The 24059-nt window shown below is 40.9% G+C and overlaps 1 protein-coding gene across 1 annotated transcript in view; it reads left to right on the top strand.

Moving 5' to 3' along the window:
- The first annotated feature begins 752 nt into the window (after positions 1–752).
- Positions 753–24059, top strand: part of LOC132149142 (synaptotagmin-17-like) — a 42717-nt gene continuing 19410 nt past the window's right edge. The window contains exons 1-2 of the mRNA XM_059558111.1: positions 753–886; positions 12990–13007. Coding sequence (XP_059414094.1) covers positions 872–886; positions 12990–13007 — 33 coding nt within the window. The 5' untranslated portion in view covers positions 753–871. The remainder of the gene's footprint in view (positions 887–12989; positions 13008–24059) is intronic.

Below are 24059 nucleotides of genomic sequence, written 5' to 3'. Positions count from 1 at the left end.
ATTTAAAGAGGGGGTGATTCTTTTCTGTACCTACTGTTTACAGATAACACAACTCATATGCTCTCTAAACCCTTTCCACAACCATGTTTTAAAGACAGCAGCACCTCGGCGTACCTCAGTAACAGAGCAGCAGGTGGCTGTACAAACTCCAGCTCTCGTAAACTCCCTGTGTAATGTGTTGCCCTGGCTGCAATTAGCCGTTTCACCTGCCTGTCTCTCCTCAGCCTCTCCACTCTGTACGTAGTGAAGGGAGCAACAAGTGGTTGCAGCCAGCAAGGTGCTGTAAAAATAGGCTAGAGGAGGCGGGGAGGGATGCACATAACAGATTTGATATCCATCAGTGCTTCTGCAAACCTGGATGAGTCACTGGTCTCTGAAAGAAACACAGGGCAGGAGGGGCAGGAGGGGAGGAGGGGAGGAGGGGAGGAGGGCGCTGCTCTCTCCAGGGAGAGCTGGCTGTCTTGCGTGTCATTTGTGAGGACTAGGCACGATTGCAGAGTGAGGCGGGAAAGAGAGGGAGATTAGGAGTGTCTGGGTGGGTGGGTGGGTGGGATTGAAGATGATAGGGAGGAAGAGGAGATAGAGAGATAGATACAGAGGGAGATGGGGTTTGTTTGTTGTTTTGTATTTGGCTCATCATCACTCTTGAAGTAAATTTTGTAAGGATGGATGGAGGAACCAAGTCCACAGAGACCTGAATTCATTACTTGATTCATATCTACAGATTTTCTCTCTCTCTTTCTCTCTCTCTCTCTCTCTCTCTCTCTTTTTGTTTTTTGTTGTTGTTGTTGTTGTTGAGTAAATCTGGATCTAGAGAGTGGCATGTTGATTTGGATGGGAAGTGAGACAGTGGGGCGAGAGTAAGAGGAGGATGGCGTACACGCAGGTGAGTCCCGCTCACTACTGCTGCACACACTCTTTCCCATCTGGATCTTTCTGGGTTACACTTTTCATCTGCGTATATGTCTTCCTTCGGACATTTGTTCATATTCTGATTTTATTAAATTTTTCCATCTCATGATTGTTTCTAATCAAGGCCTTAAACCATTTCAGTTGTATATGTATTATCTCTGTGTGTGTGTATTTATTTGGTAACATCTTATTCTTTAAATATAAGGATTTGATGTTTTCATATTCAAACTATGTCTATGAACACTGTTTTTTTTTACATTACGTATGTTAAAAATAAATGGGCATTGATTTCTGTGGTGTTAATGACATTGTATAGATTTACAGTATTATATTTATACTATACTATACAGTATAGTATTTTTAGCAGAATCAATGTCTTTTAATCTAGTAACACAACTCATGCAATTCAAGTAAAACCATTACTAATCTTTTCAATCAAAACAGACATAGAGAAAGACTCAGTGACGTCTTTTTGTGGTTGAAGTGTGAATGCAGTTTGTTTTTGATGTTCAAGGTCTGTGTATTTGTATGCTGTGTTATGATTCATGACTCTGTGCTGAAGACCCCTTGCCTGAGAATAACAGTTGTTGGAACTGGCCATGTGGACCAGTGGGAACTAGGGCCAGTTGCCCCCTACTCATCTCAGTGACCCTAATGTGAATCCGTGCCTGAGCCAGCGGCAGCAAGGTGTGGGCTGGGAGTGCCAGGAGCTCGTATCACTGTTGCCATGGTTACAGCCACAGCTAATTGCTTAGACAACATTGGGCTGTTGATGAGGAGCAAGCTGGACTGTGGTTGAGAGCAGGAACAGGAGGTGGGGAATGGGGAATGGGAGAGAAATCAACCTGTAGATATTTACAAGTGTTGAGAGGAAGGGCTAAATAACTGGGCTGGGGGTGCATGAGTGAATAAGTGTTGGTCTTATAAAATTCTATGTGTATTAGACCCTGTCCCTTATAGTCTGACCATTACTTAGTGGTGGTGGCATTAACATTACAACTATATATATATATATATATATATATATATATATATATATATATATATATATATATATATCATATCAATTGCATTTTACTTAGCAACATATACTACTGTTCAAAGGTTTGGTGTTAGTAGAATGTTTTTGTAAACTGTAAAACTTGTGTAAACTTTAATATTTATTCAGGATTATTTGATGAATACAAGGGTCAAAATAAGACCATTTATTTTAAATAGATAAAACTAAATGTAAAATAATGTGTGTGTATATATATATATATATATATATATATATATATATATATATATATATATATATATAATTTTTTTTAAGAGTCCTTACTGCAGGGGCGGTAGTAGAATTTAATCCACGGAGGGGTTGAGCCCTCAGGAAGACTAGATACAAAGATACAGATTACATAAATAAACTTTATAGTGCTTGTGAAAACTATTTTTATATGATGTAAATATGCACAAGTATCCATTAACCTGAACAGCCGATGGTTGTAAAAACCTCCGGAATAAAAAACAAAAACAAAAAAAAAACCCAACCCAACACATTCTTACCTGTGAAAGGTTATCCCGGTGAAAGTTATCCCAGCAGTGTTTACAGCCATTGGCTGTGCAGGATTGTGCCATCTTCAAAAATATATAGAATATTACAGTGAATGACAATAACAATATGGAGGACACATCTACGTGCTAAGAGTGGTCCAATGTGGCATCAACCTATTATACATATCTGATACCAGGAGTGTAGGCTACTGTGACAAGTGGGACGGGGCCGAGAGCCGTGGGAACGGGTCGAGGCCGGTGGAGTTACTGGAAATGAGCAACACCTGCACCACTCACCAGTCTCGAGTCCCACGGAGGAGATCCAAAAGGATAAAAAGAGGAGTTACCACAGTGAAGGATGAGAGAGGACCAGGCCTGGGTTTTATTTTGTGGTTTGGTTTTGGTAGTGTGTGGCAGTCGTCCACGAGGGGCTGTCAAGCTGTTTTGTGTTAATTTTGTTATTAAAGTTTTATTTAAATGTCTGCCGGTTCCCGCGTCCTTCTTCCTGACTTACGAACTGCGTTACTGCTACCTAGACACGCAATGTGCTTTAAAATGCAGACAACTGAACATTATAGTAACCATTTAGGCTAACGTTTGCTAGCTAGCATTGCTCCCTCGTAAACAACATCATAATGGTATTGTCCGGAGCAGTTTTCAGGGCTTAGTGTTTCCCATCATGCATCATGTTCTGGAAATAAATCGTGAGACTTTTTTCCGAGATCTTGCTGGAGGTCACGGAAACCTTTCCAATGTATGTTAAATTTTAATGATAGTTAGATATTACATACTTTGGTAGTAAAACAAAGAGTTTCATGTTTTATTGGTGCAAATGAGTAGTGGTAATATTTATTTTGTACAACCTTTGCAACTGCTTTTTATCACTTAATTAGAAGCACCACAAAATTAAATTGTGTCATCTGTTTTAGGGACCACTGAACAGACATTTAGAAGTTGATTTTAAAATGCAAAGTATTGAAAATAAAAATAAAGCTAAAGTGTAAACACTTGCATTTTTACCACAGGAAAGTGTGTCCTATCAGGTAATGAAAGGTTCTACACACAGTTGTGGACTTCATGCTCACTTGAACACTTAGACTAAATACAGGAAATACGTCATGTAAGTAGTCAAGTGGTCAAGTGCGAAGACCACAAGTGTGGGTATTTGGACAAGACAATAGTCAATTTAGGCTGCTTCTCAATTCTTATTTGTGCACCCTCGTTTCCAGAGGTGGGTAGTAACGAGTTACATTTACTTCGTTACATTTACTTGAGTAATTTTTTGGGGTAACGAATACTTTTCGGAGTATATTTAAAGATGGGTACTTTATACTCTTACTTGAGTAAATTTTTTGGGGAAAATCTGTACTTGTAGAAGAGGAAGTCCAGCTGCGCCCTCTGCTGGACGTTATTATTATTTGTTCTTTTAACAATCATACAGGATGAGCCTGATCATGCCCTGATCACGTGAATGGACAGCCAATCAGAACAGTGCACAGAGCTTTTTAGTTTGTTTAGTTCGATCATAGAGAGGTGGTTCGTGTGTTGTTTCCTCCTAATTCCTGCTAGAGTTGTGTGCGTCAATGATTAAAACCACACACACACACACATGAAAACAACACTTGTGCACATGCTAAAGACCATACCAATGTAACCAGTAAACTTGAAGAGCATTAAAGTCATTTAAATGGGGTTCCTGTCTCCGTGTCCTTACCGACACACCATGGCGATGACCACATCTACCTAAGAACCAGTCAAGCTTCATTACATTAATGGTCCTTCGAGCCGGATCCAGGTCGTTACCATGGCAACCCCAAAGTCTGAAATGTCGAAGTCTGCCCCTCCCTCATCCCGACGTCCACGCAGAGTAATCCAGAGACCTGTCTACCTAGATGACTATGTGGTCGACTATGCTGGGAACCCATCAGAGCAGGCTGTTAGACCAGAAGAGAATGCAATGGTGACTTCAACCCCTATCTCCTCTCAGCACCCATTCGGAACAGCTGGTTCATCAGAAGACTTCATGCTGCAGATAATGGAGATTACAAAGCAACAGAGTGAGACTGCTAGGCGTCAAACAGAACTCTTGGAGAAAGTCCTGCTACACAGTACTCCTCAAGCATCTGCCCACTCCTCACGAGCATCATCCCGGCATCAGACACCTAGAACCCAGATCCTGAAATCAGTGGATAAGGGGCAGTTAAAATCTGATGCTAGCCCTGATGATGTCAGTTCAGACCGTCATCCTTGGCCACAGCCTGCCAAAACCCAACCCCCTTTCATTGAGGAGCTTTCACAAGTACTGAGGAAAACCCAAATCAGAGACACTCATTTCCAGTCACCACCTCCTGTAAGCAGAGAGACTACCCTGTCTGAACATCGGTATGCCTCACCATGCCGCAGCCCCTCGTCAGACCCAACCAGAACCCAAGTGTGCCACAGAGAAGAACCCTGGATTAAACCATTGCCTCCTCTCCCTGAACAGAGACCGAGCCAAAATACCCAGCTTCCTTTATATCAAGTAGCACCCCCAGAGGCTTATCCAGCGCACAGTCAGTTTGCTTTAGAAACTGAGCCAATACCAAGAACTTTGTACCCAGTTACAACATCTCAGCTTAGGGCTGATGCTGTACCATACAGCCCCCATCCCTCCTGGCTTTCAACAGTAGAAGGCCCTACCTTCCCAGATTTCACTAAAGAGGACAGAGCCCAGTACGTGGAACTTAGGATCACTTTAGACAACCTGCTCCACCCACAGTTACCAGAACATTATAAGTACTCCATCCTTCTTAAGCATGTGAAGGTGCCAAATGCTCACAGGCTGGTGTTGGCACATGCAGAGTCAGTCATGCCCTACACTAATGCAGTACAAGCCCTTGACAGAAGGTATGGTCGGCCCTACCAGTTCGTGCTGAAGGAAATAGAGATTTTGGAGAGCCTGCCACCTATCCGTGTCGGTGACGAGCAGGCATTCGATGACTTTTCTCTCAGAGTACAAGCAATAGTCGGCATGCTCAAAGCCCTAAAGGCGGATGGTATTGAAGAACTGCACAGTGGGTCAAATGTGAAACGCCTTCTGAACCGTCTTCCTCGTTCACAACAAACCCAATTCAGGAGGCATCACCTCAAGAGGAATCCAGATAAGACTAAGTTCTCCCTCCTCGAATTTGCAGATTGGCTGCAGCTAGAAGCCAACTGCATGGAATTTGACCCAACTGATGGGACAAAAGCCACAAAGCGAGATCAAAGGGCAGCAATTTGGGGACAAAGCAAACAAACTACCATACTGCATGGTGTGGAACAAAGACGGGTCATGGAACCACTAACCAAACCCAAGGCTGTTCATCCCAAAGTACTTACTAAGCCCAAAGCCATCTGTCCATACTGTAGTGCAGAACATTACCTCAGCCAGTGTACAGTATTTACAGCATTAACCAAAGAGCGAATGGTTGGCTGGATCAAAGACAATAAACGGTGCTGGAAATGTGCACGCTCCCACATGGCCAAAGACTGTGACCTAAAGAGGCCTTGCCACCTTTGCCAAGCCAAACACCTCTCCATACTCCATGACATCAACCAAAGGAAAGGTGACGTTACCAGTGAGAGCAATAGCCTATATAACTCCACCACAGAAACTCTTTACTTAGACCAACCTCGTTGCGGTGGAAAAGTGTTCCTGAAAGTGGTTAAGGTTACCATCCATCACCAGCACAGAGCTTTGGACACATTTGCTGTACTTGATGATGGTTCAGAGCGTACAATTTTGCTCGCCACAGCTGCAAAACACCTCGGCTTAAAGGGCAGACCAGAGCGACTGAATTTACGGACAGTGCATCAAGACATCAAGACACTGCATGGCACTTCCGTGAACTTCAGCTTATCCACCCCAAGCAACCCCGCGAAAAGGTTCAACATTCAGGGGGCATTTACAGCTGATCAATTTGGACTAGCAGAATACACCTACCCAGTAAGTACCCTGCAGGAAAGGTACAGACACCTCAGAGGGATACCAATACCACCTCTGGTCAAAGCTTGTCCCCTACTGCTTATTGGTTCAGATCACGCTGAGTTCATCACCCCAATTGAACCAGTGCGATTGGGTCCACCTGGGGGTCCAGCCGCTGTCAGAACTCGTCTTGGCTGGACCTTGCAAGGCCCCTCCAAACATCTGCAGGATCAACTCCCAGTCTCGCAGTGTTTGTTCACGTCTAACTGCCCCCAGTCTGCAGAACTATTTAGTCAAGTTGAAAGGTTATGGCAGATGGACACCCTGCCTTATCGCAGTGAAAAGATGGTCATAAGATCACAACAAGACCAAGAGGCAGTGAACATGCTGGAGGCACAGACAGTGCGAGTGCAAGTGGATGGAGTTGAACGATATGCCACCCCACTTTTGAGAGTTAAAACCATGCCTCTGTTACATGCTCCAAAGGATGCTGTGATGGGCCACCTCCGTAACATGGAACGTCGGTTAGCTAAGGACCCATCATTAGCTAACAAGTACCAAGAAGAGATCCAAAAACTGGAAGAAGCGGGTTACGCCACTAAAATTCCACCTCAAGAAGCAGCCCTGTCTACAGAATCATGGTATCTGCCCCACCACATTGTGACCCACAACGGGAAACACAGAGTGGTGTTCAACTGCTCATACACCTACAATGGGGAAAATCTAAACAAGCAGCTGTTACCTGGACCTACTCTGGGCCCCTCTCTCCTTGGAGTGTTAATCCGCTTTAGAGAACATCGAGTAGCCATCAGTGGAGATATAAAAGGGATGTTCCACCAGGTCCGTCTGCTCCCCAAAGATAAACCCCTTCTAAGGTTCTTATGGCGGGACCTAAAGCCTGGGAACCCACCTGACGTGTACGAGTGGCAGGTCCTTCCATTCGGCACAACCTGTAGCCCCTGTTGTGCGACATTTGCAGTACAGCGACATGTTTTCACCCAATGCCAGCAGGGTGATAAGATACGACAGTCGATTGAACGCTGCTTTTATGTTGACAACTGTTTACAGAGCACTGCATCCTCAGTTGAAGCCCGTGAGCTAATCGATGGATTAAGGTCCCTACTGGCTTCAGGCGGGTTTGAAATCCGTCAGTGGGCAAGCAACAAGGCCTCAGTGATTAGCCATCTCCCCAAAGAGGCTAGATCAGAGAACACTGAGTTGTGGATTTCTCGCAGTCAATCAGATCCTCAAGAAATGACCCTGGGACTAAACTGGCATTGCGTACCAGACACCCTCCATTACCGCCATCGTCCGCTATCCTACTATGAGATAACAATGAGGAACATCTACCGGGTCCTCGCCAGCCAGTACGACTCCCTGGGTTACATAGTACCTTTCACAACCAGGGCTAAAATCATAGTAAGACAATTGTGGGAGAAAGAACGAGAATGGGATGACCCCCTTCTTCCTTCTGAGCTGCTGCAGGCCTGGCAAAAATGGGAATCAGAACTGGAACACTTACCACTAATCAGTATACCTCGGTGTTATGTGTCAGCCGCATTAGATGTCCCAGAGGTGGAACGAGAACTTCACATCTTCTGCGACGCCTCTGAGGCAGCCTATGGGTCAGTAGCATACCTCCGTACTGAATGCCAAGTTCAAGTTGAGCTAGCATTCATCCATGCCAGATCAAGAGTATCTCCAAAAAGGCAACAATCAATGCCTAGGCTTGAACTCTGCGCAGCTCTCACTGGAGCACAGTTAGCCAAGTTACTCCATAATGAGCTCTCACTGGAGATCAGGAACACATTCTTGTGGAGCGACTCAACAACAGTTCTCACCTGGCTGAAATCAGAGTCCTGCAGATTCAAAGTTTTTGTAGGAACCAGAGTAACTGAGATACAAGAACTTACTGAAGGGTATTGCTGGCGCTATGTAGATTCAGAAAATAATGCTGCAGACGACATTACACGTGGCAAAACCTTGCTTGAATTATCCCAACCCAATCGATGGTGTAAAGGGCCGGACTTCCTCTACCTACCACCTGAATCATGGCCAGAAAGTCCTGCCATTGGACTGAATGAGGACCCTTCTGAGCTCCGTAAAACAAAGTTTTGTGGCCTCACTTTGACTGATCCTGGATCACCACTGCCAGATGCTACCCAGTTCTCAACCTTTGAGGAACTCCTTGAAGCTACCTGCAGATCCTTACACGGGGCGGCAGGAAAAATAGGTGACCCAGGAGCACCGGAGTATCAGCAAGCTGAAACTAGTTTATTGAGGCAGGCCCAATTAGACAGTTTCCCCACAGAATATCAGGCTCTTACAACTGATAAGCCGCTCCCTTCATCCAGCCGTTTGCTCACGTTGTCACCAGAGTTGGATAAAACGACTACACTCATCCGTGTAGGAGGCCGGCTACGCCAAGCTACCCAATTGAGTTACAGTACTCTACATCCCATAGTCTTGGACCCAAAACATCCTATTACCCGACTCCTCATAAAACAATATGATACCAAACTCTGCCATCCTGGTCCAGAAAGGGTCTTTGCAGAAATGCGAAGATATTATTGGATCCTCAGAGGGAGAGAAGCAATACGTCGCCATCAACATTCCTGTGTCGAATGCCAAAGGTGGAGAGCTAGACCTAACATTCCAAAGATGGCAGAACTTCCTCCCGCCAGACTCCGTCTAAGAAAACCAGCCTTCTATTCCACAGGAGTAGATTGCTTTGGCCCATTCCTTATAAAACGAGGAAGGAGCAATGAAAAGAGGTGGGGAATAATTTTTAAGTGCATGACTACCCGCTGTGTCCACTTAGATCTACTGAGTAACATGGATACAGACTCCTTTCTGCTGGCTCTTAGGCGTATGGTTGCTCGACGTGGAACTCCTTCTGAAATCCTGTCAGATCAGGGCACCAATTTTCGAGGAGGTGAAAAAGAGCTACAGTCAGCTTTCGCTTCCATGAGTCCACATCTTCAAACCCAATTAGCTAAACAGAAGATACAGTTCCATTACAATCCCCCAAATGCCCCACATTTCGGAGGTATGTGGGAGCGAGAAGTCCGCTCAGTTAAAACTGCCCTACATACCATAGTGGGGTCTCAGATCCTTACAGAGGAGGTCCTTCGAACACTCCTTACGGAGGTTGAGGCTATACTCAATGCAAAACCACTGGGGTATGTCTCTTCTGATGTAGCGGATCCAGATCCGGTGACACCAAACTACCTGCTGATGGGGCGGCCAGATGCATCACTACCGCAAGTGATTTATCCAGAATCTGAAATCCTTAGTCGGAAAAGATGGTGACACTCACAAGTATTGGCAGATCAGTTTTGGACAAGTTTTATTAAGAATTACTTGCCCACCCTACAACCACGTCAAAAATGGATGAGTGACTGTAGCAACCTCACACCTGGGACTGTTGTGATGATAATAGACCAACAACTTCCTCGAGCTTTATGGCCTGTCGGCAAAGTAATAACCACATACCCTGGATCGGATGGCCGTGTACGCTCCGCAAAGATTGAAGTAAAAACCAAACACTACCATCGACCAGTGTCTCGTCTCATCACACTGCCCCCCATCCCAGAGAACGACACTACAACAGACTAACAAGGAAGAAGGAAAGTACATTTGCACAGTAAATGTAGGGGCGGCTGTAGAAGAGGAAGTCCAGCTGCGCCCTCTGCTGGACGTTATTATTATTTGTTCTTTTAACAATCATACAGGATGAGCCTGATCATGCCCTGATTACGTGAATGGACAGCCAATCAGAACAGTGCACAGAGCTTTTTAGTTTGTTTAGTTCGATCATAGAGAGGTGGTTCGTGTGTTGTTTCCTCCTAATTCCTGCTAGAGTTGTGTGCGTCAATGATTAAAACCACACACACACACACATGAAAACAACACTTGTGCACATGCTAAAGACCATACCAATGTAACCAGTAAACTTGAAGAGCATTAAAGTCATTTAAATGGGGTTCCTGTCTCCGTGTCCTTACCGACACACCATGGCGATGACCACATCTACCTAAGAACCAGTCAAGCTTCATTACAGTACTTTTACTTCGTTACTCTGTGTTACGCTCCTCTCGTTACTTTATCTTAATGCAATAAATGTTATAATGCTTCAGTTTATGCCAAACGCGCCGTCTACTTTTCTCTGGGCAATGAGCGATGCCCATTCGCGAATGATTCATTCTTTTGAGTCAATTCTGTTCAAAGGCTTGATCAAATCAATTGGCAAACGAGTGAATTGGTTCATGAATCAGTTTGAATGAGTCGTTCAGTTCCCTGCCGCACGCGCTGAGCATCTGAAGTGGTTCACTCGGAGTTGTAACGTTTAAGAACAGAAAGAGCGTTGAAAACGTGGCTGGAACTGCACTGAATTGAAATCTGCAAAGGCTATTATTTGCTAGCGATGGAGATCCTTATTAGATGAACACCGCGTGTGCTGTCTACTGTTTAACAGGTAATAACTTGGGCTACATTCGATTACAGTACACGATACCACTGTGACATTAGTTTGTTGTACGTGCGTGGCTTATAACAGAGGGGAGTTGAATGCAGCTTCCAAAAGACAAAAAATAGCCGATTAAGATTTTATTAATTTTAATACAATCACACCTGTGCAAGTACGTTCAGCGAGTCTTATTATCAGCTGCTAAATTCAGATCTGTGATTGCTTGCTGGCGCTTAGCCAGAGATAGATGCGTTTATACAGCGCTGCGCATTATAACAAATCACACATGATTCTTTTGAGCTTATTAAAGCATTGGCCAATCAGAGGCGTTCAGATGAGTCATCGCTAAAATGCCGGTGCTTCCTTCACTCGCTCACTGACTGGAGACCTCTTTCTGGCGAATTCTCTCGTCAGAAACAACAAAGTGCAGATGTGTGTACGAATCTTTAATTAAGATATTGATTTCACAGTGTTAACAGTTTCAGTGATTTTAATGGGAGTTTCTGAGAGTGATTGAAATCTAGACTGTCAGTGAAAATTATCTTTAATAATGTAAATGTTATTTGCTCTCTTTCTGAACAATGAAAGATTAGTAGCAATATTTATATCACATTAACTTTCAATGTTAAATTCACATTTAATATAAAGTCAGTCGTATTAAAAATATGTTATGGCATGACACCTATATCTGTTACTTAAGTAAACAGACAGGGTTTTATAATAAATTACATAAATTGGAGTAAAGGCTGATGAAACATATACATTTATACACGCACACATACATTACATACATTTTATCTATATATCTAAATAAAAATAGGCTCAGTACAGTATATATGACCCAAAGTAATTGGTAACTAACTACTTGAGTAGATTTTTTATCCGATACTCTTTTACTCTTACTCAAGTAACTATTCAAGACTAGTACTTTTACTTTTACTTGAGTAAATATTTCTAGAAGTACTTTTACTTTTACTTGAGTACAGTTTTTGGGTACTCTACCCACCTCTGCTCGTTTCCTTGGATGGAGGTATTAAATCAAGTAAAATGATATATCCTCATTCCCTTAGCATCTCTTCAAAACATCATCAGCTGCACTAAAGGGACCTGCCCCTTATGTTGTTAAAGTGGCTTATTTATGACATTCATAGTAAATAATAAAGCAAGATGCCGTGTTTGATATATGACATGTGTCAGTTTATTTAAACTGCAAAGGTAAAATAGAAATTAAAATTATTACAACAAATGTGAAGGGAGAGAAGAATTTATACGTGTTTTAGGTTTTTCGATGAAAAACACTTCCGCAAAGGATACACCTGTATATCCTGGCTCATAGCTCCTCTGGAAGCATCCTCACTCCTCGATCCTTTCCTCCTCATGGTGCAATTAGAGAATTGAGATCTCCTTCAAGATGGCTGAATTCAATCGGTTTCCAGGTCATAGAATAGAGGAACGAGGAAACGAGGAGGGATATTGAGAAGCACCCTTGGTATTTGCCTGTGCTCGAATAGCTTAAAATCACTTAAAACACATGAGAATGATAAACTTTCTTAAAGGGGCCATATGATGTTGCTAAAATAACATTATTTGGTGTTATGAAATGGGTTTTAAGTTTCAAAAAACACATTATTTTCCACATACTGTGCATTATTGTTTCTCCTCTACAACCCACTTTTCTGAAACCCATATATTTTTACAAAGCTCAACGTTCTGAAAAGCGAGGTGTGCCCTGATTGGCCAGCTATCCAGTGCTTTCTAGGTAGGCGTTGTTGACTCTTTTATAAAGATTATCTCTTTTGATTTGAGACTTTAGTCTTTGCAACTTTAAAAATCTTCTTTATGCACCATGCTTGTAACACTCCAAAGAGAAATTAAAAATTTAAATCACATCATATGACCCCTTTAAGGAAGCAGCACTGGCCCGATCATTCAGATTAGTGGGACTAAGGCGACAACTAGGGATTGGTAACTGGTTTCAATGATGTTAATTCTTAAAATGTTGTATTTCTATTTGAATACAAAAGTGAAAGTTTTCGGTAAAGACAGCTGTTCTCTCACTATTTATTTTTTCTCTTTCCTGTATGTAACCTCGACCCTCTGCTGCACTCAACCTTTTAAAAATGGCAGTTGGAACCCATCAATGAGGTATGTACAGAAATCTCCTATTTTCTCGTATCTGTTCATGAACGATGATGTAGAAATGGTTATTGTAATTTTCTAGCAGCTCCGAGATCCTGCATGCATGTGAAAAAGTGAACATTTTGTAGAAAGCTTGACACCAACAGGCCTTTCATACCATTAAAAGCTGTCAAACATATTGTGACGTGGGAGCGAGACCGGTGGGTCGAACAGGTGTAGTTCATCTCCAATCACTCCACCGGCCTCGCTCCCACGTCCCTCGGCCCCGCCCCACTCGTCACATATATACAAACCCAATTCCAAAAGAGTTGGAACACTTTACATATTGTGAGTAAAAAAGGAATGGAACAATTTACAAATCTCATAAACTTATATATTATTCACAAAAAGAATATAGATAACATATCAAATGTTGAAAGTGAGACATTTTGAAATGTCATCCCAAATATTGAGCTACACATTCCAAAAAAGTTGGGACAAGTAGCAATAAGAGGCCGGAAAAGTTAAATGTACATATAAGGAACAGCTGGAGGAACAATTTGCAACTTATTAGGTCAACTGGCAACATGATTGGGTATAAAAAGAGCCTCTCAGAGTGGCAGTGTCTCTCAGAAGTCAAGATGGGCAGAGGATCACCAATTCCCCCAATGCTGCAGTGAAAAATAGTGGAGCAAAATCAGAAAGGGATAGAGTTTGAAGTTATCATCATCTACAGTGCATAATATCATCCAAAGATTCAGAGAATCTGGAACAATCTCTGTGCATCAGGGTCAAGGCCGGAAAACCATACTGGATGCCCGTGATCTTCGGGACCTTAGACGGCACTCCATCACATACAGGAATGATACTGTAATGGAAATCACAACATGGGCTCAGGAATACTTCCAGAAAACATTGTCTGTGAACACAATCCACTGTGCCATTCGCCGTTGCCAGCTAAAACTCTATAGGTAAAAAAAAAAGCCATATCTAAACATGATCCAGAAGCGCAGGCGTTTTCTCTGGGCCAAGGCTCATTTAAAATAGACTGTGGCAAAGTGGAAAACTGTTCTGTGGTCAGATGAATCAAAATTTGAAGTTCTTTTTGGAAAACTGGGACACCATGTCATCTGGACTTAAGAGGACAAGGACAACCCAAGTTGTCATCAGCGCTCAGTTCAGAAGCCTGCATCTCTGATTGTATGGGGTTGCATGAGTGTGTGTGGCATGGCCAGCTTACACATCTGGAAAGGCACCATCAATGCTGAAAGCTATATCCAAGTTTTAGAACAACATATGCTCCCATCCAGCAGCATCTCTTCCAGGGAAGACCTTGCATCTTCCAACATGACAATGCCAGACCACATACTGCATCAATTTCAACATCATGGCTGCATAAAAGAAGGATTCGGTTACTGAAATGGCCAGCCTGCAGTCCAGATCTTTGCGACAAAGAAGACCTAAGACAGTTAAGCAACTAGAAGCCTGTATTAGACAAGAATGGGACAACATTCCTATTCCTAAACTTGAGCAACTTGACTCCTCAGTCCCCAGACGTTTGCAGACTGTTATAAAAAGAAGAGGGGATGCCACACAGTGGTAAACATGGCCTTGTCCCAACTTTTTTGAGATGTGTTGATGCCATGAAATTTAAAATCAACTTATTTTTCCATTAAAATTATAAATTTTCTCAGTTTAAACATTTGATATGTCATCTATGTTGTATTCTGAATAAAATATTGAAATTTGATACTTCCACATCATTGCATTCTGTTTTTATTCACAATTTGTACTAGGGATGGGACGGTATGAAAATTTAATATCACGATTATAGTGACTAAAATTATCACGATTATCAATATTATCACGGTTTTGTTGAAACGAGATGAAAGTGTTCAAAAATAGTTGATGCTCACACTGAAAACATTTCAGCAAGTTTTATATTTAATAATCAACAAACAACTAATAAAACAAGCAACTCTATGCACTTAATTTAAAGAAAGATTAAATTCTGTGGCATTTCCTTCCTTACAATGAAAAGTGTAGAAGCATAGAAAAGTCACTGACTTTCGCCATTCCTTCTCGAAAAAAAACAAAAAAAACATTGTGCGCTGCGCTTGCGTCAGATTGTTGCTGGCTGGACATGATTTAAAGTCCAAAGTCCAAAGGGAAGTCGTGGCCTAATGGTTAGAGAGTCGGACTCCCAATCGAAAGGTTGTGAGTTCGAGTCCTGGGCCGGCAGGAATTGTGGGTGGTGGGAGTGCATGTACAGTTCTCTCTCTACCTTCAATACCACGACTTAGGTGCCCTTGAGCAAGGCATCGAACCCCCAACTGCTCCCCGGGCGCCGCAGCATAAATGGCTGCCCACTGCTCTGGGTGTGTGCTCACAGTGTGTGTGTGTGTTCACTGCTCTGTGTGTGTGCATTTCGGATGGGTTAAATGCAGAGCACAAATTCTGAGTGTGGGTCACCATACTTGGCTGAATGTCACTTCACTTTAATAGTGAGTTATTAAAACCGTGATAATCAAACACGGTTTTAATGATAATTCATTTTTAAACGATATTACTAACCTTCAGCACATTTTATCACGGTTATCAATAAAACCGGTTATCGTCCCATCCCTAATTTGTACAGTGTACCAACTTTTTTGGAATCGGGTTTGTACTTGCATCCATCCATAAAGACAATTTAGTTGTATCTTGACCTTTTCCTACTATCTGTTCAGCTGGATGTTTTTGTTTGTTTGTTTGTTTGGTCTGTTTTTTTATCCATCAACATCCTGTCTCAACTCATTCATTATTTAACCAACTAGGCACATTTAGCTCAGTGGAAGTGAGAGTGACTTGGCTTTTTGGAGCGAATAATCCTTATGAATTTGTGTCAGCCAGTCTAAATCAAAGAGAAGCAAGTCTAATGTCTAATATAAAAGAATATATCTTTCATAAAAGACTTCTATCCAAACATCTGGCTTCAGTTCTGGCCTAAAGGTCACATTGAGTGACAAAGTGATGTATGTCCTGCCCACCTTCCTGTTTCATTTGGAAACATGTCACCATGGGAAAGTAAATTGTTTACACTACCGCTCTTTTTTTAATGTTTTTTTTTTTTACTTTTTCGAAAGAAGTCACAGTACAGTAAAACAGTGAAATATTATTACTAAGCCAATAAATTTTTAACTGTAATTTCTTTTGTGTGATTTTCAGCAGTCATTACCCCGATCTTCACTGTTACATGATCCTTCAGAAGTCATTCTAATATCATGATTTGCTTTGCAATATTTCCCATAATTATCAATACTAAAAACGCTTGTGCTGGTTAATATTTTTGTTGAAAACCTGATGCGTTGTTTGCAGGATTCTTTGATGGATAGAAAGTTCAAAAGAACAGCATGTCTTTAAAATGGGAACTTACATTATAGATCCACTTACTGTCACTTTTGATCAGTTTCATGCATCCATGCTAAATAAAAGTATTAATTTTCTTTAAAAAGAAAAACTAATTTGGTAGTGTACATATCTTTATTTAAATCATTAGATTTTTGGTGGATTGGCACTGACTATTGCCCCGTTTCCACCGCAGGAACTTTACCCAGGAACTAGGGACTTTGGCCTGGTACTCGGTGTGTTTCCACCGCAGGAACCAGGAACTAAATAAAGTTCCGGGTAAAAAAAAATGCCCCTCAGAAAGTCCCTGCTGGTGAGGTGGTGCTTTTTCAAAGTTCCGGAACCTTCGGGGGCGGGGCTTGGGCACTAAACATGCTGATTGGTTGTATTCACGCAGCATTGGTTGAGTTCAACCACCATTTATTCAGATCAACATTTTCAAAATATTACTTTTATTGTGTCATGAAATGTAATTTTAAAACTATTTCAGGCGAGAATGTAGTTGTTTAAAACTCAAATCTGTGGTTTATTTATAAAAACGGCACCTATCATAAAATCGGTCAGCTCCACGCGATCAACGGGAGCTCAGTGATCATCTATCCGCCGAGAAGCAGCCTCACCTCGACTAGACCTTCTGATATGTGCCACTGGCTCTGATGTCTGTTTAGTGGTTAAACATGAAATATAATTCAGCTGCGGGGTAAATCTAACAGGTTTTCTTTGGTCTGTATTCAATTTATCTATTTGTTAAAATGAAACTAAAAAAGGCAAATCTATATATTATTTCGTTTCATTGTAATGGCTGTATATACACATATCCCAGAACTAAGTACATTTCTGCAGCTGTTATTATGTTAAAATGAAAACGAAAGGAGGCAGTGGTATTTGATATCCTATTTCGTTTTATTGTAAATATACAGAGAGGAAAATTGCAGTAGCCAAAGCGAGCTGAGTTCACGCAGCATAGTTTGGGTTCAACCACCATTTATTCGGATCATTTTCAAAATATTACTGTTATTGTGTCATGAAATGTAATTTTTAAAGTATTTCAGGCGATAATGTAGTTGTTTAAAACTCAAATCTGTGGTTTATTTATAAAAACAGCGCCTATTTAAAAATGTGTTTTGCCGATCTCGGAGATGGCGAGCTCCACGCGATCAGCGGGAGCTCAGTGCTTATGTATCCGCCGAGAGCAGCCTCACCTCGGCTAGACCTTCTGATATGTGCTGCTGGCTTTGATGTCTCTTTAGTGGTTAAACATAAAATATAATTCTTTTGGGAGAATCTAACAGGTTATCTTTGGTCTGTATTCAATTTATCTATATGTTAAAATGAAAATAAAAAAGGCTAGTTTATATAATATTTCATTTCATTTAGAGCCCGACCGATATGGATTTTTGGGGGCCGATGCCGATATTAACTCGAAAAGAGCCGATTTATAAGCCGATATTTTGATTTTAAAAATAATCTGGATATTAGACCCATTTCCTATAAACTGCATTTACACAACATTCAATAGCAAAATATCTGCCTGTTCTATGTATGTGGGCTGTATAAACCATTTTCCAGAATGGACTATGTTAAAAAAAAAGCCTTAGATTACAGTCTCAATGACTAAACAATTGCACATCAAAAGTATATATTTTTTAATGATCAAAAAACAGTCTGGTTTTAAACATTTAACACTTTTACTTTCTTCCAGTTGAAGCTGGTTTTAACAGTCTGTGTGTTTACTGTAAATAAATTATAATACTAAAGTTAAAGTATTTGCAGAAGTAGTCCCACACTTTGCTGCTACAGCATTCACCTTTTTCAGCCATCTGTAGGCAGAAAGAGAGACGGAGACAGAATAAGCATGTGTATTAATAATATCACCATGTATCATTACTCATGTCATCATTAGAATTATAATAATAATAAACTGGGATCTCCTACATAGGCAAAAATGAGAAATATATATATTTTTTTATTTGTCAAGCAATAGGTATTACCTACTTATATTTAACAATATTATTTCAACATTTTCCTGTTATGTCTGTAAAGCTGCTTTGAAACAATATGTAAAAAAAAAAAAAAAAAAAAAAGCGCTTGTTCAGCTCACATTTATTTACATGTCCCCTCTGGTTTAATCATTTCTGACGCACCTACTGTAGTTACTGTAACTACACTATATTTGCTCTCACAGACACATCCACAACAGACCCGTATATCTTCTCCTCTTCTCTTTGTGCAGTCTGAATCAAAACATCGTCTTGCCTACTATTACCGGAAGATTACGGAATCAATTCGAAGTTGAATGGTTAACGTTAGTGTCATGAACACACCGCTGTCAATTTTGAGAAGAACCACCTTCAAACAAGTTAATAGCAAGCATTTAAGGGGCCTGCTAAAAAGGAAGCTATATTAGCGTTAGAGTAACGTAACCAGCCTGAATTCACCAAATTGTTCTCTGGACCTGAGAGTAGCCTCTTCTTCCTTGCTTCTCTCTTAATTCTCATCAGCAGGACTAGCGCTATCGCTCGCTTCTTACAACGGGACAGATACATGTTTGCTGCTGACCGAAAGGAGGAGGATCAGACTATGAAAGAGCTCCCGCTAAACGTTTTTAAAACTCCGCCTATGCCATAGCGCAGCGCAAATCGCGTTGTATCTGAAGGGCAACGCTGAGCCCAGCGGCAAGCGCCGTGCATACCGCGTCCTGTGTGAAAGGCCCAATTACGCGGTCATTATGTGGGAAACACACCGCAATAGAATAAGAATAAGTTAAACGCTAACGTTATAGTTTGACCTCCTATTAACGTTCGCGCTCTTCCACTGATAAACATGGTATTAGCTTTGTGGCTAATCTAATATAGCAATGCATTAGCGGCTGTAAGTGATGTTACAGAATATTTAGAAGTAATAATGATAGGACCGTTAGCTAGAACTACCACACAGTTTTTATATACAGGGTATGAACTAAATCTACAATCATTTCACATGACGAACGACAGACTCACCGTCAAAACAGTTGATCGCTTTCTTCTGTAGTGGACTTCTGGCACTGTTGTTAACTCTGGAGCTGCAGAGCTCCCTCTGGTGGGCACACTATGCAACACTCATAACATGAGTGAAGCATGAGACTCTGTTTCTCATGTTTCATCGGCCGTTATAAATGCCGATGCCGATTTAAATGCAATTAGCTTATATCGGCCGATAATATCGGTCGGGCTCTAATTTCATTGTAATGGCTGTATATATATATATATATATATATATATATATATATATATATATATATATATATATATATACACATATCCCTGAACTAAGTACATTTCTGCAGCTGGAGGCAGTGGTATTTGATATCCTATTTCGTTTTATTGTAAATATACAGAGAGGAAAATTGCAGTAGCCAAGGCGAGCTGACTGAAGTTATGAAGTACGCTGCTGTTTGCAGATTTACCGGAGTCAAATGAGCAAAGTCTGAACTACAGAGGATGCACGTCCAAAATCAGCGTACTCTGTATTGAGAAATGCGCGCAGACCTACGTCACCAGTCTATTTGCCTAATCTTCCCGGTACTTTACACCGTGGTGGAAACGCAGAAAGCAACAGGTCTGGGGGGAAAAAAGTTCCTGGGAAAAAAAGTTCCTGGTACAAATGTTCCGGGTAATTTCGGTGGAAACGCGGCATTGATTAGTTTACTACACAGTCCCACTAGAATAGTTAGAATAGCTAGTCTCACTAGAGATGTAAAAATCTCTGGGGCTTATGCTACATTTAGACTTTTTGGCTTTAATCTGCAAATGACTAGAGAATGACACACACACACACACACACACACACACACACACACACACACACAAAAATAAATAAAACATCCTTTAAGCACTGATTATTCATTACCATTTTAATCATCATAATATGCCATGTATGTGTAGTCTGCTTCCAACACAGGTCAGTCTGTCACTCTTTACTGGAGAGTCTCTTTGTGTCAAGAGGGTCTGGCTGCAGACATAGAGCATCACAGTCCCGCCCACAGCCTGAGAGAGCTTTGGTGCCGGAAGTAAATTTCCCATTCATTTCTCCCATTGACTTTCGAAAAAATCCGTATCTAAAGAGTTTTAGAGCATGTCTGAGGATAACCAGCTACAGCTGAACTCATAAGCATACAACATATAATTTCGAGTGAAAAAAGTAAGAGAAAATCCAAAAAAAGTCAAAGGTACAAGACTGTGTACATATTTTCATTTCGAGCGAAGGAACTACTCATCCCATAAACCACCGCGCCTCACTGAATTCGACTGAAGCCCACAGCCGCGAACGAGCCTTTTGAGCGACTTCCAAATCTAAGGACGGCCGCGCAAACTTTTTCCTCCAGTGTATTTTATTTTATAAAGTGAATGTGCAGTAATAGCAGTTCTTTTAGTATTAATCGTGTAAATACATAGTGTTTTATATAGGTATTGTGTATTGATTTTTATATTTATCATCGTGTATTTTATATATTGTGTGCGTGTTTGAAAGCGGTTAACGATAACGTCAGCAACATGGTGCAGTGCTTTGTACTTGACTGAAATCACCGCTCAGTAGTCAACACATGTCATTGCCATTACACAAATGTTCAGTAAATGCACAAAAAGGTATGCCTAGGCTAAATATTGTTTTGACAGTGGCATCATAAAATGCTTGATATGACTCATACTGAATGAAGGCTACAGTAGCCTAGCTAAAGTGGACAATAATGCTAACTAACGTTACCAACCTCCCTGCAAAACTCACCAAAACTTTGTAGGTCTTGTCCCTCATGCTGGCCCTTACTAAACCCACAAGCTGATCCTCGGACACGCTACACTCAACTAACGTTACATGACCCTATCTAAAGTGTTTTTCACTCCTTTGAACACTTGTTTTCCTCCTTGAAAAAAGCCATCATGGCAGCCAAGGAGCTCATGATTGCACTGATAAGTCTACCGTGCAAAAACGCAACACAGGTTTTTATTTTAATTTAATTTTTTATTAATGATCTTCAGTCTTCACGGACCTTCGCGGGGTTTAACCAGGCGGGAAGGAAGTCGACCGGAAGTTGAAGACGGCCGCGTGCCGCCATCTTGTAGCAGAACTTCACTTGCGTTAGCATCCCATTGACTCCCATTCATTTTGGCGTCACTTTGACAGCGAATAACTTTACATCTGAGGCGTTTAAAGACTCCATTTGTCCATTATTTATTTCTAAAGATACACGACAATGTATAAAGGGCTCCATTACCTTCTATGTTACATTATGGCCCCGTAGAAACAGTTTTTGTAAAAACATAGGCTAACGATTGTGTCATAACCACTCGACTCTCTGTCGCACAGTAGAGAAATTACTGTACAGACAGGAGGAGAAGCTCGCAGGCAATCGGGGAGACATCAAGGGAGAAGCCCATAGATACAAGCCCTGGCGTTACATTTTAAAATACTATACAAAATAATTAATCAGAATACTTACTCCTGCTCACTCACGCCAAAGAACTCCCAGCTCAAGCTCGCCGTCTCTGCAAGATTAACGATGGCAGTTTTCACACACAGCTACTAGAAGATTTACATCTGTCAGACAGGTTGCTGACGTCATCAAGCTTAGTTTGAGTCTGTGCGTCAGAAATGGAAGTGCTAAAAATCGCTAAAAAATGGGCTTCACTTGTGTCAATTGAGTTCCAATGGGGTCGCTGTGTCCATTTCTTTTACTGTCTATGGGTTTAACCAGACAGTTACACGAGTTCCACCAATCAGATGCATCACTGTGGGATTGTGGGATTGTTCAGGATTGTGGGTAATGAAGTACTTATCCAAGACATCGTGAATAAAAGGCATTTATCTCAAAACAAGGTTAGTGTCCCATGAACTTTTGGCGTTTATATGAGCATATACTATCGCTTAGTACAGCTGTAGCTGGTTTTAAGTCTACCATGTATGGTTACGTTTTTTTGGCTTATTTCCCAAATGTCAATGCAGAAATTGTATTGAATTTTTACTTCCGGCACCGGCTGTGGGCGGGACTGTGATGCTCTATATGGGCGAGTGGAGCTCCACTCAAGAGTGGAAATACACCTCCACTAGCTACGCCGCCGCCATGTTGGTTCGGGCCACACTTTCCGTAGAATTACGTCATCTCCACTAATGACGCTGCCGCCATGTTGGTCCGGCAACACTTTCCGTAGAATTACGTCACCTCCATGGGGGCGAGTGGAGCTCCATTCAAGAGCGAAAATACGTCACCTCCACCAAACTTTCGTTTTGTATTATTGTTATATACATGTATTTACATTTACAGTTATTAATTTAGCAGATGCTTTATCCAAAGCGACTTACAAATGACTTACAAATGTATAAAGGGTGCTTTGCAAGTTATGTCACCTCTTTGTACATAATGTTAATATGTTCTGTACTTTTATCTTTGTTACTTTTACCTAGTAGTAATAATAAGAAAAAAATAATATATACTAATCTTTTACGGTTTATGACACAACAGCGTTTTTTAATTTCCCCCCAAGCAATTTGCACTACAGACATCCACAATCCATATTTTGAGGGCTTCTGCCTTTTGTCCATGTTTGTTTTACCAATGTCCAACTGCCAATGTAACATTCCATACATTTTAGAAAGTTATGTTATGTTTGGGATATTAAGCAGTGAAAAATAAATTAAATATTTAATAAATTATTAAAATAATACCTCAACCAGAATTTTGTGTGTAGAATTTTGAATTTTAAGCAAAATAATAACATATACAAATAAACCACAGTAGAATAATGAAGAATAATTTCCACAATTTAGCAGTTTTAATTTTTTTTGAGTAATAATAATAATAATAATAATAAACACATCTTACACTACACTGAAAACACATGAACTGCAATATCTTCACTGCACCTGTTCAGTTCATTAATGTTAAAGCAATTTCCTTGTTGCTGAAGGTGCCTGGGCCACCACAGTTGTGCTTTGTTGTTCTGATGCATCTGATTGCTGGGCTGGGGACACAAAGAAGACATGAGCACAACAAAACTGGAACAAAACTATGTATGTGTACTGACGTTATGTAAATTCAATAAAATAATACTGCATCATTCACCTTTGACAGTCCCAAAGCAGACAAGGTGATGGTGCTCAGAAGTTCCAGTCTCTATTTGTGTAAGTGTTATGAGGATGGATAACACTTGATATACATTTGATCTGAAACAAAAAAGTCAAACAATAGAATAATAGAACAACAAAATAGAAAAAAATGTATATGTACATGTTAATGTGACATGTAAAAAGACTTTGACTTCTGGGGTGGTACCATACATTTAAAATGTAAAAAAAGTGCTGCATCTTCCATGCTAATCCTATCCCTGGAAGTGAATGAAAAATTTAATATGAAAACAACCTCCTCATATGACCTTTTTAACATTATACAACAAATGCTAGAGGCATACTCATACAAAATGATCATGTCCTTTCAGCATTCACTACGTTATTTTAACACAAGCCACCAAAAACTAAGTTTACACCTATGCTATCTGTCATGTACTGAAGGTTAAATTTAAACAGCAAACAATTAACAAATAAGTTTATCAGAAATGTATTATCCAAACTGTACTTCCCCAGTCAACTGAAAAGAAAGTATGTTCTTCCAGAATTTAGTGAAGATGATGCAAAGAAAATGAGGAAGCGTTATTTTACTTA

Source organism: Carassius carassius, chromosome 9, assembly GCF_963082965.1.
Source record: "Carassius carassius chromosome 9, fCarCar2.1, whole genome shotgun sequence".
NCBI lineage: Eukaryota > Metazoa > Chordata > Actinopteri > Cypriniformes > Cyprinidae > Carassius > Carassius carassius.
This window is presented reverse-complemented; position numbering and strand designations above follow the sequence as displayed.